At 31.1% G+C, this 17,252-nt stretch overlaps 1 protein-coding gene and 1 long non-coding RNA gene across 4 annotated transcripts in view; both read left to right on the top strand.

Moving 5' to 3' along the window:
• LOC144545604 (uncharacterized) overlaps window positions 1–7,094 on the top strand; it is a 50,272-nt gene extending 43,178 nt beyond the window's left edge. The window contains exons 1-4 of one of the 3 annotated variants that reach the window (XR_013508566.1): window positions 5,038–5,100; window positions 5,324–5,403; window positions 6,329–6,675; window positions 7,029–7,094. This is a non-coding gene — a long non-coding RNA (uncharacterized LOC144545604). The other 2 variants (XR_013508564.1, XR_013508565.1) reach the window with 2 other exon arrangements.
• Window positions 1,448–2,454, top strand: LOC144545857 (agamous-like MADS-box protein AGL61). The gene is made up of 2 exons (XM_078294423.1): window positions 1,448–1,643; window positions 1,861–2,454. Exons 1-2 carry the CDS (start codon window positions 1,545–1,547, stop codon window positions 2,311–2,313), a joined length of 552 nt encoding a protein of 183 aa, XP_078150549.1. The 5' UTR covers window positions 1,448–1,544; the 3' UTR covers window positions 2,314–2,454.
• Window positions 7,095–17,252: the final 10,158 nt, after the last annotated feature.

Genomic DNA, 17,252 nt, shown 5'->3' with positions numbered 1-17,252 from the left:
ATTGACAGTTGTGACTTGTCAGAGCAAATATATAATTCATTTTCTTACTTGTGCTGAACACATAAAATATGCATGACAAGTAAAGAAATGAACTATTTGTCCTCATAAATTGATCAATTAGAAGACAAAACGTATTTCTTACACAAACTATATATTTTTATTTTTTTTTAATAAAAGTTAAAATAGATACTTTATTTATTTAAAATAAATTGGATAATTTGAGTGGGAGTTTTGAAAATAATATTTGATCTCAGAATAAAGCTCATCATCGATCAAGGGTCACGATTGCATGAACTATAGCATTGGATTTAGTAATAAACTTAAGGGACCTTGGCACACTTCATACAAAGCGAATGCATATCCTCTGCATTAACTCAAAAAGGAATCTTTTGAGTTAATGAATCTCAATCGTCTGATTTTAAACGGAACCAATTCGGCTCATGCTTACCATATAGGAGGCCCTTTAATATTAGTGCAGATTTAGTCTGCACGAATCTTAAAGCAGATCAAATGGTCAATATTTATTAACTCGAAAGATTCCGTTTTGAGTTAATGCAGAGGATACGAATTCATACAAAGCATACCGTAAATGGATAGAGTAGGTAACGGTACAAAAAAAAAAATAGATAACAACTAGAAATACTTGCAAAATATAAAGAGCATAGAAAAAGTGTAAAACACAACAACTGATTTTCAGTCAAACAATTTTTTCCTGGGAACATTAAAAAAATCAACAGAGATTAAACAATTAACTAAACTTGCACATAGGAAATAGGAATAGAATTAGAGGAGAGATCCACTTACAACATTTGTAATTTACAATATTTTACAACAATTCGTTTTTACGACTTTTAAAGTTCAAACAATCGATCTAAACCATTCAACATGATATCTATATTAAAATGTACTTGGAGATCAAATTTTATATATTTTATTATTTTTTTATTATTTATTAAGTATTTTACAAAACTATTGTTTTTCAGTGGTCCAAAATTATCTAAAACAACAATTTTGTAATATACTTAACATATAGTACAAAAATTCACAAAAAAAAAAATGTAAAATGTAATCTCCTAGCACATTTTAATATAGATATCAGGTTAAACGGTTTGGATCGACAGTTTTAACTTTAAAAATCACAAAACCAAATTTTAAGATATTGTAACTTACAAATGTTGTAATTGGATCCCTTCTAATAGAAGTAATACATTATTGAACATATTATCGTGTGCAATTAAAGAATTTTGTATAATTCTATTTTTTTTTTTAAATCAACGGATCCTCTCCATTTTTAATGATGCTTTAATTACAAAAAAATATAATTGAGAGCGGTCGGTCCGGCTCAAGGCAAAGCCCAAAATAGAAATGATTGGTTCTATTTTCGGAAATCTCGTAGAGAAGCCTAATTAAAAATAGTTCACTTTTCTTTAAATAACGGACACTTTGTTTCTTTAAATATTAAACCCAAAACCTACTCGTTCAATTTTCTCTCTTTCGGAAACAAAAAAACCACCAAGGAAATTGAGATAGATAACTAAAATTCCATGGAGAACGGTAGTGGTAGCAGCAGCAATCAAAATCAAAAGAAGGGTGGCAAAAGAAAGATACCAATGGAATTGATTGAGAAGGAAAACTATCGGCAGGTACATGTTTGTCAATATGCCTTGATGAGAGATTCATTACATCTTAATTATTATCTCTATATTATAATAAGCTAGCTAGGGCTAACAAAGAATGGATCATGCCATTTGAATAATGCATGTTTACCATAATTTGTACATCAAAGTAAACAATCTCAATCTCTTTTGAGATTTATATAATGTGTTTAATTAGACTTAAGTTGTTGGGTTTTGATTGAAGGTATGTTTCAGCAAAAGACGCAAGGGATTGTTTAAGAAGGCGGAAGAGCTGAGTGTGTTGTGTGGAGTCAATGTGAGAATTGTGGCTTTCTCTCCTGCCGGAAATCCCTACTTTTACACAAGCCCTAATTGCGGTAGTTCATCCACCCTCGATCGTTTGTTCCCCACCTCTACCTCCACCGACGGACAGACAGAGACAAATCATGAAGACGATGCGTCAGAAATTGAATGTCCCGACTCGATTTCTGTTCTCATTCGACAAGCATCGGAGCTTCGTGCTCGGCTGGAAGCCAGTAAGCGCAAAAATGAGAGTCTCAAGGCGGCGATCCACAAAGTGACGTCAGAAGAAAGCGTATGGAGGGCTGATCTGGCAAATGCTGACTTGGCTCGATTGTTGAAATTGAAGAGTGAACTCGAGCAAATTAGGGATGTTGCATTTAAGCCTTTCCCGTAGGAATGATTCTTTCTGACAATATTGGCACTCTGGGTTTGTGAACTACCAGCTGAAAATTGAAAAGTCTGATTTTCTTTAATGGGTTTTGTTTATAAATTAGTCTGATTTCTGTGAATCTGTTCAGAAAAGGCCTGAATTCTATAATCTTGGAAAGATCTGTCTGAATACTGATACAGCCAGTCTGAACTGTGATACAGCCAGTCTGAACTGGAAAACGATGTTTGTCGATTGTAGCATTGCCTGCAATGTGATCTTTGTTTTTATGGCATAGGTATATAAATTTGCCAAATTCTACTTTAGGATTACCATACCACAATCATGCTCGCAGAATATTATCTTTTTCTCCACTGTTTGATATCCTACGCGTAGATGTTTCAAAAAGGAAAAACTGATTTGATAGTACTGGTAAAGAGTAAAGCACATGCCAGACATCTTCCGCAAAGTGACGTCAGAATAGTGCCAGGTATGATCTGGTTGGGTTTCAGAGTGTGATTCGACTGTCAATTCTTGTTACAATTGCTGACACTCACAGAAATTGCCTAGAGTAGAAACTCATTATGCACTAATTAATTATGGTCGCCAATTACCAGTAAATTGTACCTAGCTTCATATCATGTCAGTAAAGTTCAGTAAATCATAAATGCTGAAACAGATAAATAATTTCAAAATGAGCTTCATTAAAATTATGTTTTAATGAAATTAACTTTTTCTGAGTTCTGAATAAATCATACATTTCTGTGAACACATACAACAGGAAAGTATAAGAAAACAAAACTGCACATGCCAGAAAACTGTAACACATGTAAAGATAAATCAAATTACTCAAATCTACCTAAAATACCAGCAAAATAAACTGAAAAATATAACAAATTATGTTTTGTTGTTCTTATATTTTTTACAAAATTGTAAAGTACGTTGAGTACGCATGTCGAGCGAAGGTAATAAAAGTAGTACATGCAAAATAGAGGATGTATATCAAGACTAACATTATCCTATACCAGTACAAATTAGTATTATCTTCATATACCACTTGATTAACAAGGTTTGATTGAAACTTTTAAATCTACGATTCCTAGACCTCATAATTTCTTTCGTGTGCACACCATTTGCCAATTTGCTAAGTTGATCTTCCTTGATTCTGTGAAGACACCGTACCATGCCACAAAAAAATGTCTCCTTATTCTGTCTATTTTGGTAATTAAAGTACTGACATATAATAGGCTTTCAGAGAAGATAGAAAAGGTTTCACAGTACCAGTCTTCCTGCATATACCTAGTTCCTTCAAAATTGTAAAGTATGTTGTGTACGCATGTCGAGCCAATATGTGAATAAAAGTTGGATATGCAAAATAGAGGATGTATATCAAGACTAACATTATCTGATTCTGATACCAGTACAAATTATGATATTATCTTCATATACCTAGTTCCTTCAAAATGTTAACAATATACTGGTAGGCTTTTGAACTATTAACATGCTAGAGGAATGCAGTACTATACCAATCAGAGATTAATGCAGTTCTGATGCTATTATGAATTTCTTAACTACTTGTTAGCATGCACATTCTTATTTCCAGTGATCTGAGGAGCTGCTTGTAAGGCATATGCCATGAAAAAACAATCAATATTGTGAATAAATTTAATACGCCTGCATATATTTTATAACTTTATTGTGTAGTAATGTAGTATAATATAATATAATTTGAAATTTGTTCATGTTTTTTATTTTGTATATAAAATATATGCGTGATCAATTTAATTTTTAGATTACCAACAGTCTGTATATGAAATTTTGTAGTGTGCAATAATACAGTGAGCCCAATAACATATAATAGCTCCAACGAAAATGGTAACATTAACCTTTTTTTTTAAATGTGGAAACTTAGATTCACCATATCAAAAATTTGATAATTTATTTTCTTTTAGCAATGGACATGAAAGTCGTCCGAAATTTTTATTAATAAAAAATAAAAATAAAAATCCAAAATAGTGAAAGAATTTGTCAAATTTTGAGATGTAAGAAAACTATTATAGTTAACTTAATGAAAACAAATCGGGACGTTACTCCGGCGTCCGGAGATCATAAAAAAAAACAATCTATCTCCAGAGATCTGCAATACATAACATCTTCTAATTTTATTTTATTTTATTCATACTATCCATACGTTATTGAAATCAACGTTCTTTTTTTTTTATGTTTCGTTAACTAGTGAGTTAGATTTCGTTAATGAGAACGTTATAGTTTATAACGTTCAGCGTAAATTATAAATAATGAAATCATTATTACAGTGAAAGTTACAAATTATAAATTATGAATTCAGCGGAAGTTATAAATTACGACGTTTTTCTTAGATTTCAAATTCTGACATTTTACTATTGGCGATATTTGTTGTTTTATTTTTCTATTAATAAAATTTTCGGTTAAAGTGAAGGCGCCGTTGAAACATTTCTGCAATAGCCCACAGAATGTGGCAAAACAGGAAAAAAAAAAAAAAAAACTAAAGCATTATTTTTCCCACACATCTAAAGAAAAACTTAATAACGTGCAGCAATCGTTTTATAATAATCCTCTACCGGGTCAGTTTGTAGAGGATACCCACAATTCGCTACAAATATGAATACAGCATTATAGCTACAGAAGTCAACTTTATTTCAGGTTCTTTCCCTTTTTTTTTGTCCTTATATAATGTTGCCCCTTGTATATTCTGTCCTCCGTCTCTTCCATTTTCTCTCAAAATTACATCTCAAATTGCTTTCGTGATTCTTTGTCAGCTCCAATGATTCGAAGGTAAAACTTCTTCTTGGCTCTTTTTTTATTATTATTTTCCAATCGACTGTTGCTTGTTTAGGTAAGTGAGATTACAAGTCGTTAATGGTCTGATCCTTCAAGGTTATTATTATTTTTTTATCAGAAAGTATTTCAGTCATCTATTTATTTTTTCTTTTCTTAGGAAGTTGGTGAAAAACACTGACTGAAATTAAACTAATCTCGTGGCACAAACTTTTCTTAGGAAAAAATTAAAAGATTTGGTGAAAGTTTAATTGCTGTGAGGACGACATTCTGCTACTCTCAATTGGGCCCAAATGCAAGGTTAGAGGCTACTTGATTAATTACCAAATTATCCACTTTGATCCATTATTTGCTTCTCTGTTGATTGGGGAAAAGGTTATGTACACAAATCCAGATCCCTTGCTCCAAAAGTTCCCTTTCAATCTTTTTTTTTCGGTTTAGAGTTATTTTTTTGGTTCTACGGCCAAATTTATGCTTTATAGAGTCAACAACTTGTATTTTATCTTTTTTTGGGTTTATGAGTCATAGCTTAGGATCAATTTTTTGCTGTATTAAAGTCAAGAGCGACAGTTCCTGATGCCAAAATCTAAAATAATATTCAACTTGTATATTCTTCATGCTTGCACATGCTTCTCCATCTTGAGACTATTTTTCATATCTATATGCATGGAACATTGTATTATTTGGTATTTATGGAACTTGGGTTTTCACATAGAATATATCTACAATTAAACTTTTACTACGCAGAATTTTACAAACTTAAGTCCAGTATTTTCTAAATTAATTGTTATTGTTATCATTTGAAAATTAACAAAGAGTTTACATCTGCAAAGATATTGCATATCCAATTGTTTAGTCTTATAGTAGTCGACAAACATTTTAATTAGACACCTAATTTCGTACGTCGTATAATTTATTTTTAGAACTGTTCATTTTTCAAAATTTGCAAAGGTTAACTACTTGGTTACTATAAACTAATTAAGAATGTTTGTTTTTTTTTGCTAGAATAATGCCGCAAATATTGGTTGCGGTACTAATTTCGATTAATGAAATGTGGAAAAGCAAATTATTAATTTCTATTTTCTAACTATTTGATTAGTAAACTCAATATATGGCTGTTAGTTATTGACTGAAAAATGCTGATTGGTGTTGCATTTTTAGTTGATGACAGTATATTTACTTACAGAAGAATTTACAAAGAAGTGTTTTTGTTTGTCCCTTGAAGGACCTTGGAAAAAGAGGAGTCTCAAGAGGAAGGAATAACAAGCAATTAATGCATGTGCTGCAGCAAGCACAACGAGCTTGGAGATTTCCTTTTGAAGATAAATGTCAAGGTATGGAGTTACAGGCGGTCTTCGTCTTACAACGGGACCCAATTTGAAACAAAAACCAAATTGGGTCGTCGTACAATCCCTTGATTCCTCGACCCTCAGTAACACCTTACAACAGGACCCAATTCTGCGGGACGAGAGGAGAAGCCTCCCGCCTCCTGATGCACAAAAGGTGAAGAGAGGAATCTATTTCGCCAGCTGGTGGGCCCTGAACGTCGTGTTCAATATCTATAACAAGAAGGTACTGAACACCTGTGTTCCCCTACCCATGGCTTACATCCACTCTTTACCTGGCCAGGCGTTCTTTTATCATGCTGGTTTTGTGGGCGATGATGATTGCTGAGGCACTCGCCCGGGTTGCTGTGACGCACACTATTGGCCACATGACAGCTACAGTTAGCATGTCTAAAGTGGTGGTATCCTTCACCCACATAATCAAGAGCGCTTAATTGGGAAATAAAATATCTGTGGCTTTTTCATGGTTTTTGTATGTTTTGTTTAAAATCAGAGTGTATGTAATTTTGGCAATAACAGCTAAGAATATCATCTATCTACTATCCGCATTGACGAATTTTTTCTTTTTAAAAAAAATAGGCAAAAAGAGGCAAGGGCTCTGGTGCTATATGTAACTTTGTTTTATTTGACAATAAGTCCATGTAATATGTGAACTTGGGATTAGTTTGGTTGCAACTTGGAATGACTGAATACAACATTGTTATAATGTGTCAGAATCCAGGGACCATCTTGTAATGTGTCAGAATCCATACTCCCTAGATTCTGAATAACTTAATGAACACTTCATCTATGAGTTCTTTCATGCTCTGGCATCATAGAGAGTGGAAGAAAGACAGTAAAAGAAAGGAAGAAAAAAACCTTGGTAGCCACTACCAAGTTTTTTAGAAAAAAAGAGAAAGGAAGAAGAGGCAAGCTGCTGATTTTACTGTTTTGTTAAGCCACCGTTGAATCAGTAATTTTTAAAGTGGCTTAATAAATAGTAAAAAAATTCAGAAAAATGTAAAATTTGGTCTCCAAGTACATATTAATATGGAGAACAAGATGAACAGTTCATATTAACTTTTTGGATTTTGAAATTTCAAATTTGGACCATATGCATATCAGCCCATATGCTACCGAATACATATTAGTCACCCGTGCAACCAAGTCATTTTCTGATTTTTAAAGTCCAAATGATCGATCCAAACCGTTAGATGTGATCTCCATATTAAAATGTGCTAGGAGACCAAATTTTACATTTATTGAAATTTGTTTTTACTATTTATTAACTCACTTTGAAAATCGTTCATCCAACGGTGACTTAACCAAACAGTAAAATCAGAAGCTACCATTGGATCAGCGATTTTTAAAGTGACTTAATAAATAGTAAAATAATTCCAAAAAATGTAAAATTTGGTCTCCTAGCACATTTTAATATGGAGATCACATCTAAATTACAATTGAGTTCAATTATTTAATGAAAAAATCGCTAATCAATAAACTTTAATTTATTTAATGATTATTTTTCAAAAAGAATTCTTAAAATAGATATAACTTTTTATAAATTAAATGTACTAGAAAGGTCACAATATTTTCTGGATTACCTAGAAGTGACTTTTGAACTGGGATCAATAACTCAAAATCTAATTATTTTTATTTTTTTCCAATAGCACATAAAGAAATATATTAATTTTTCTTACAACCGCGGAAAATCCGGCCTGAAAAATATTGATCCGGGTTATTTGTTGCAGTCTTTCTAATAAATCAAATTATATTGTATTCCATCTATTTTCAAAGAAATATATTCAACATTTCTAATATTTTAATACAAAAAAAAATTTGTTTTAAAAAAAAAAAATTAAAATGCACAAATCCGGTTAACCATTAACCGGATTTGTTGTTTTTGAGTCCGGGCAACTATTGACCGGAAATTTGTCCCAAATCCGGTTATTGGATAACCGGTTTGGGTAGTTTTCGAAATCCAATCGGGATTTGGATATTTTTTAAAATTTTATTTATTTTTTGGATATTAATAAAAAAAATCGGAATAATTTACATGATTGATTATTGCATTTCAAACTTTGATTCACATGAGTTACATTTGGTGTATTAAATGAAAGGAGAAACATATAGCGGCTTACAAAAAGCAAGAGAATATTTATTTAATGCAAACATGAAAGTTAATATTTTATATCCCGAGAAGAACTACAGAGTAATTAATTTAAGTTTGGATAAATTAAACCGTACAGTCTGACCTCACAGATTGAATAAATTAAACAATCTAAATTAATTAATTTACTTACACCGGTCTAAAATTGAACTTCCGACCAGCTTAATTATTTCATATTTAAAGATCTAAGTGCGAACTAGACTTAATCAAACATGAGCTTTCCTTTTAAAAAGTTTGGATAATTATATTTCTCAATCTCTATTATTTCAGCTGTGTTTCATGCCTAGATAGATAGTAGGCCCAATAATTGTCTGGTTTTATAGAATTATCCAAATTCTTTAGTACACAAGAACTTGGGCTAACTTTCCCCCATATAAGCCCACTTTGCAATAATCCGGCCCAGGTACTCGTATGTAAATATTTGTAGTCTGGCACTACATCTAGAGTATGAAAAATGGCACCGCGGAACCGGCTCCGGCACGGTATGCGTGTTAGTTATGTGCTGTGACTAGAGGTGCTATCGGGTTGGGTAGGGTCTAGATACTATTATATTTGAATCTGTACTCTAAAAGTGTTGGGGTCCGAATTTCAATCCTCATTTTCGCTTACGCCTTCATCCTCATGCGAGTCAAAATATGTTAAAAATTTTATGTTCTTAATGCCTGTCAAAATAAAATTGACTTTTTATAATATTTTACATGCATGTAATCAATTGAAATTATAAAACATATATAATAGTTTAAATTTTAAAATTATAGTTTTCCACAAATAAAAAAACGCCATTTTACACCAATTATTCTTGATATATTTGTATTATTCAATTTAACCTACATAGGTAATTAACTAATACAAATAGGGGTGTCAATGACACCCGTTTACCCGTTTACTCTACCCGTATCGTATTTGATAAGACGAATATGGGTAAGATTCTTTTTCGTCAACTTATTGAGTGTGAGTATGAGTAAGGATTTTTTTTCATTAGATAAATGGGTATGGGTATGGGCAAATGTTATTTCGTACCCGTTGAGTAACAGGTAATTATATAAAATAAATTATATCATAAGAAGAATGTTATGCTAAGTATTTTATTTTTTTATTTGAATGTTTTATTATTTATTTAAGGAATTGAATTTGTTAGAAGAGGTATTTGTGATTTTGATTTTTTTTTTTGCTTAATAAAAAACTATTACATAGAATTAATTGCATATTTATATTTTTAATTTTATATTAGTAATTATCATTTCATATGTATGACATGATAAGTTTTGATGATTTATTTATAAAAATAATAAAACTATTATATTTGTATTATTCGTTATTCGTTTATTACCGTTTCATTACCCGCTAATTTTAACGGGTAAGGGTAGGATCAAATTTTTAACGGGTCTGGGTAGAGTATGATAAGACAAATTCTTAACGGGTATAGATAGAATATGAGTAAGGTCAATTCTTAATGGGTATAAATAGGAAAATGGTTCTATCATACTCGTATCGTACCCATTGACACCCCTAAATACAAACAAAAAAAAATAACAGAAAAGGAAACATATGAATTGCTGTTGTGGGATTGTGGCCATTATATTTTTCTGAAGTCCAATCTTGATATCAATTGTACTGCCATAAAGTGGGCCCCAGGCACCAGGCATAGTACTAAAATCAACTGGGATTCAACTACCAAATGGTCGACGCCTTGATTAGCCTCATTCAACCATCAATTTATTAACAAAGAGTTCAAATATTAAGATCTCTCCAGTCAGAACAAACAGGAGGCTTCCATTGGTTCCTTATTGCCCATACCTAGTCCATAGAGAGAACAACGAATTGGGGAAATAAATCTGCTGTGATTCCAATGGAATAAAAGAGTCTTGTTATTCCGATCCCAACCATCCAACTTCGTTGAGATTTGTGTATGAAAAAGTTTCTTCATTGAAATTTGTGCATAGAAAACTTTGAATGGTTGAGATCGAAATAACATGACCCTGTTATTTCATTGGAATCACATCAGATTTATTTCCACAAATTGGAGGGTGAGTTGCACTATTTTCCTTTTTTTTTTTAATACCGGATATGAATATAGATTGAATATCATTCAGGTATTGAACAAAATTTGCACAAAACTAGCATGATACATAAAATTTATTGCATACTACTTTTTTTTTTTGAAGAAGAAGAAAAATAAGAATCTAGACTATATTACTTTTTGGAATTTATATTTGATCTATATTTTAACTATCAAACACTGCACACTAATTTTAGTTAACATCTATTATTTTCTCAATCCTACATATAGATTGGCAATGCTAATCCGGATTAGTAAACTATTCTTGTTTTTTTACTAATCGATCCATCCAAAACTTAAAATAGCTCACTAGTCTGAGTTAGTGAGCTACTTTTAACATTCTGAGCTAGCAATCTTCTCATCCAAATAGGGTTTAAATATTTATAGCAAAAGTATTTAATTACACTACTCTAATAAGAACAATTTCAATAGGTACAAGGGGCGTTCCGATGAGCATCAAATCCGATTTGGTCTGATAATCGTTCGAAACCGTTCGCTTTAAAAATTCGTGCTAACGATTTATCCTAAAATTAGTCATGAAATATAAACCCGAAAGACTAATTTCAGAGCAAATCGAACTACTTCAAACCAGTGTTGTAAAAAACGTCCGTTTAGATTCCAACCGTCACAAATTTTTCCGACTAATCAGCCAATTATTTATGATTATGACCGATTATGACTAATTATTTCCGGTTAATCGCTTGGCGGTACCCTGTACGTCCAACAACCACATACCGTTATTTACAACACTGTTCGAACGAGTACTAAACCGAATTTGATGCGATGTTGATCTAAACACCTTCATTATCCCTTCAAACAGGCTTTCCATTTATTTTATTGAACTGGAGGTATCACCATCCAAAGCATTAAATTATGGAAGTTGGAAGTACTACTACACACGTGCGAACGCATGATTACATTTGTGCTACACTGCCACTTGTGTTCTTTGAGACTGTACTTGTTTTCAAATGGGCCGTGTTGTTAAATCTTTCAGCCTTTGTACTGCTGGATTCGGATTTTTTTCAGAAACCATAATTAAAAAAATAATTTTTAGGGAACCAATAAGATTACTTTTTTTTTTTCAAAAACCATAAGAACCGTGGGAACCTCACGGTCTGGCATTTTTTTTTTTCCAGACCGTGTGCTTCTCACGGTCTTGGAAATTTGTTTTTTTTTTTTTTTTTTTTTGATTTCTTCACACCTGCACGAAAATTGTCACAGAAGATCCGCAATTTTTTTTTTTTTGATTTCCAGACCGTGTGATTCCCACGGTCCACCTAAATTGAAATCAAGACCGTAGGAACGGTCCGGTCTTGATGAATATATCTCAAGACCGTGGGAACCCCACGGTCCGGTCCCTATTTGTTTCCTTGGCACGATTACCTCCTGCTTCTTCCTTGTCGAGTCAGTGCATCTCTTCCCCACTTTTTTCATCTTCTCTCTTTTTTCTTTCTTCCTTCCTTCCTTCAGTTTAATTTTTTTTTTTGTACTCTCATAATTAGTGTGTTTATTTTTTTTAATTACATAAGTTTATATATTTTTGAAAGAGGAACAAAAAGAGCTTCAGATCTACAAATTTCGTTAGGTATGTATTTGATTCTTTTATTTTTGATAAATAATATGCAATTATGAATAAATGAGTAGAATAAATTGCTTATGTAGTATAAATGGTTTATGTAGTAATTGTAGTATAAATAAATGGTTTATGTATAATTTTTTCTTTTTTGTAGTATAAATAGTTTATGTGTATTTTTTTTATTAGTATAAATGGTTTACGTTGTAATTGTAGTATAAAAAAATAGTTTATGTAGTAATTTATTTGCATGTAGGTTTCTTTAGTGTAATTGTAGTAATTGTTGGATGATTTATTTATTTGCATGTTTTATGTAGATGCATGGTTTATGTGCATGTAGTTTTTTTTAGTGTATATGCATGTAGTTTTTTTTAGTGTAGATGAATGTAGTAATTTTTGGATTATTTATTTATGATTTATGTAGTAATTGTAGTATAAATAAATGGTTTATGTATAATTTTTTCTTTTTGTAGTATAAGTAATTGTAGTAAGTTTATTTTTTCAATGACGATCATATTTTAGGTTGTAAAATTGAAAATGATATCGATTATTGATTATGAATTTTTTTTGTTCAGATAATGTCTCAAGTGATAATAAATGTTTATTATGGACGCGAAATTTCAGACGCACCGACCTGCACATTTCCTGTTACTAATTCAACCAGTCTTCATGAGCTAAGAAAACATATATATGTTAGCATTCATTTGCTCCCTAGTCAGTTCGATCTGACAATCAAGGCTCGTTTGAACACGGCACCACCTGGCTCAGCAGAAAAATACCAGTTATTTAGCGTAGACGAGGAAACGATATGGCACATGATGCTTGAATATGCCACTCCGGTACTGAATTTTAAACTTCTTGATTTAGTGGTTGAGTCAGTACTAGTTGATAGTCATACCAATTATGACCCATATCCGAGTAGTGTACCTGGAAGTAGTAGAGACACAACGGTGTCTGATTCACCCATATATTATGATGACCCACCCGAAATACCGATAGTGGATGATTTGGTAACTCGTTTTAACGAGATGAATAATAATACTAGCTCAGACACAAACTCTAGCTCAGACACAAACTCTGACCTTGGTGGCTCAGCTGTCGGGGAAGATGATATGGCTGAAATGGAGGATCAAATTAGAATGCAAGATGTAATGAAGGAGTGGGTAAATTCTATTCCCTTTATTAATCGAGGATTGCAGCATCCTTTTCCGGCATTTAATGACGATGTGCCGATGCCGTACAAGGATGAAGCATTTTTTGGTTATCCACCCAGAATTGACGGTCAATTTTCAGTGGGACAGATGTTTGACTCCAAAGCCGATCTTAAATCCCAGTTTGGTGCATTTGCCCTAAATAATAACTTAGAATTACAACAACAATATACCAATCGTACTTTTAATCTGGTCTGATTGTAGGTGCTCCTACCATAAACTAAATAAACTAAACTAAATAACATAAACTAGGAGAAATAAACTAAGTCTTCGTCTTCATTTATAAACTAAACAAGATAAATAACAAAACGTACACTAAACAAGCTAAACAACTACACTAAGTCTTCGTCTTCATTTATAAATTCTCTGTCCCTAGCATGTCCCCACAAACAGCTGACATCTTCCAATGTCACCGTGCACTCCCCTACCGGAAGATGAAAACTATTTGTCTCGGGCCTCCACCTCTCCACGAGAGCAGTGATCAACTCTCTATCAACTTGGCAGTGGTGGACTTCGACCATCTGATACAACCCTAAATTCTTTAAACCTTCTTTCATAGTTTCATGGTAGTCAATGTGCATTTGCAAAGCTCCAGGACGCAGTGCATGATCAGGCTGGAACAATAATTTTAATGCAAAAAAAGGTTAACCAAAAATTAAATTTCAATTCAAGAATTTAATAAGTAAATTTAAATCCAAACCAATATTGAACAAACACCTTTACAGATGCCGCATGTGATTGATGTTGTGCATGAGGTAACTGCAATAAAGATTCTTCACTTCCTTGCATTTTTCACTGCAATATAAATAAATACATACAAAAAAAATTAACATTCAATATTGACATGCATAACATGCAAACCCAATCAAATATTCACATTCATTCTATTACTTTACATTATTTATACTACATAAACAATTTATTTATACTACATGCAAATAAATCATGCATGTACATTAACTATGGAAATAAATAAATCATTCAACAATTAGTACATGCAAATAAATAAATCACCCAACAATTACTACATGCATACTCAAAAAAACCTACATGCAAATAAATTCCTACATAAACAATTTATTTATACTATAATTACTACATAAACCACAAATAAATAATCCAAAAATTACTACATTCATCTACACTAAAAAAAACTACATGCATCATGCATCTACACTAAAAAAAATTACATGCACATAAACCATGCATCTACATAAAACATGCAAATAAATAAATCACCCAACAATTACTACATGCATACTACAAAACTTACATGCAAATAAATTACTACATAAACCACAAATAAATAATCCAAAAATTACTATATTCATCTACACTAAAAAAAACTACATGCATCATGCATCTAAACTAAAAAAAATTACATGCACATAAAACATGCAAATAAATAAATAACCCAACAATTACTACATGCATACTAAAAAAACCTACATGCAAATAAATTACTACATAAACCACAAATAAATAATCCAAAAATTACTACATTCATCTACACTAAAAAAAACTACATGCATCATGCATCTAAACTAAAAAAAATTACATGCAAATAAATAAATAACCCAACAATTACTACATGCATACTAAAAAAACCTACATGCAAATAAATTACTACATAAACCACAAATAAATAATTCAAAAATTACTACATTCATCTACACTAAAAAAAACTACATGCATCATGCATCTAAACTAAAAAAAATTACATGCAAATAAATAAATCACCCAACAATTACTACATGCATACTAAAAAAACCTACATGCAAATAAATTACTACATAAACCACAAATAAATAATCCAAAAATTACTACACTAATCTACACTAAAAAAAACTACATGCATCATGCATCTAAACTAAAAAAAATTACATGCACATAAAATATGCAAATAGACATATCACCATACAATTACTACATTCATCTACACTAAAATTATACATAAACCATTTATTTATACTACAATTACTACATAAACCATTTATACTACATAAACAATCTATTCTACTTATTTATTCATAATTATGAATTATTTATCAAAAATAAAAGAATTAAACACATACCTAACGAAATTTGTAGATCTGAAGCTCTTTTTGTTCCTCTCTCAAAAATATATAAACTTATGTAATTAAAATAAAAATTACTCTAATTATGAGAATACAAAAAAAAAAAAAATCTGATGGAAGAGAGGAAGAAAGAAGAGGAAGAAAAAAAATGGAGAAGGGGGCGTGGGGGAAGAAAGGCTCTGTCTCGCTGTGGGTTTAAAACCAAAGCCCAGACCGTGGGAAGCACACGGTCTTCAGAATTGAGGGGCGGACCGTGGGATGCACACGGTCTTGAGATTGAAATTCCTCAGACCGTTGGATGCACACGGTCTTGAATTTCATTTCGGATCTTCTGTGGCAATTTTCGTGCAAGTGTGGACAAATCAAAAAAAAAAAAAAAAAATTTCGCAAGACCGTGAGAAGCACACGGTCTGGAAAAAAAAAATGCCAGACCGTGAGGTTCCCACGGTTCTTATGGTTTTTGAAAAAATAAAAGTAATCTTATTGTTCCCTAAAAATTATTTTTTTAATTATGGTTTCTGAAAAAAATCCGCTGGATTCGGTAAATTATGTTAGCGCCACGTGTGCCATATAATGTATTGTGGGTCCAAGCTGCAGATTTTTTTTAATTAGTTTGTTTTTAGAAAAAAAATTGTTGGCATCCGAGGAAGAATTTTTTTAGAAATTATAAATAAAAAAATAAAATTTATCAAACAAACTTTATTGTTTTGTGTTATACAAAAATTATAACAGTCGAGATGTCATTTCGATTTCAGTCGTTTTCATAGATTTAAAAAAAAAAGTTAAAAAATTAGGAAAATATCTCTGACCGAATTGCCATTTTGATCCCAAAAAAAAATTCGAAATTGAAATGACATTTTAATTCTTATTTTAAAAAAATAATAATAATAATCATGTTGGTTTCATAATTTTTTTTTTTAAATTATGGTTTATAAAAAAAATTCTCCGAGGAATGTAAAATATTTGAATTTGATAATTAATTTAGAAATATATCTATATTTTTTTAGGAAAATTGAGAAAGGATCGTATATTTAATTTTCAAAACAACAATGTGACACGTTAAGGAATCGTATTAAATATATAATAATTTGATGAACTTTTAAAAGAACCACATATTAAAAAATTTCTGCTATCTTTTCGGTTATTTTAAAAATATTTATTACTTTTCTAAAAATAAAAATTCTGCTTATTAAGTACACCAAACTTTTATTTTTACTTGATACCAATTTTTATTTGATCAAATTAATGTTGGAATAGCACCACTGTTTCATTTTAAAATGTTTCAAGGATGACCAAACCTGATTTTATATTTCTATGTTGATAATAGTTTCACATCGAGTGTGAAAGTTGTAAACATCATTTAATCTGAATTAATCAATTTTATTGAATTATATTTTTTTTTTATGTTTTTTTTTAAAATATATTAAGGTATTGGTTCTTAAAATTAAAATGGTATGAACATCCAAATTTTATTTCAAAGCATCTAATATAAACATTAATTATTGAATATTATAGATTTTATAGTTACATGTCAAGTCTTTATCCCTCAAATACCCTTCAATTGTTTTTAGCCAACTTTTTAACAAATAGTGAAGCATGAATAAAGTAATAATTTATTATTTAATATGAAATAATCATACATATATTTTAGGGATGGTTGAAAGTTTGAAACAATTAATATGAATGTTGGAAAAACATGGGTGCATCTAGTAATTATTAAATGCATATTTTGA

This window comes from Carex rostrata, chromosome 28 (assembly GCF_964058835.1).
Source record: "Carex rostrata chromosome 28, lpCarRost1.2, whole genome shotgun sequence".
NCBI lineage: Eukaryota > Viridiplantae > Streptophyta > Magnoliopsida > Poales > Cyperaceae > Carex > Carex rostrata.
Note: the sequence above shows the minus strand (reverse complement) of the source record. Positions and strands in the feature narration are given on the sequence as shown.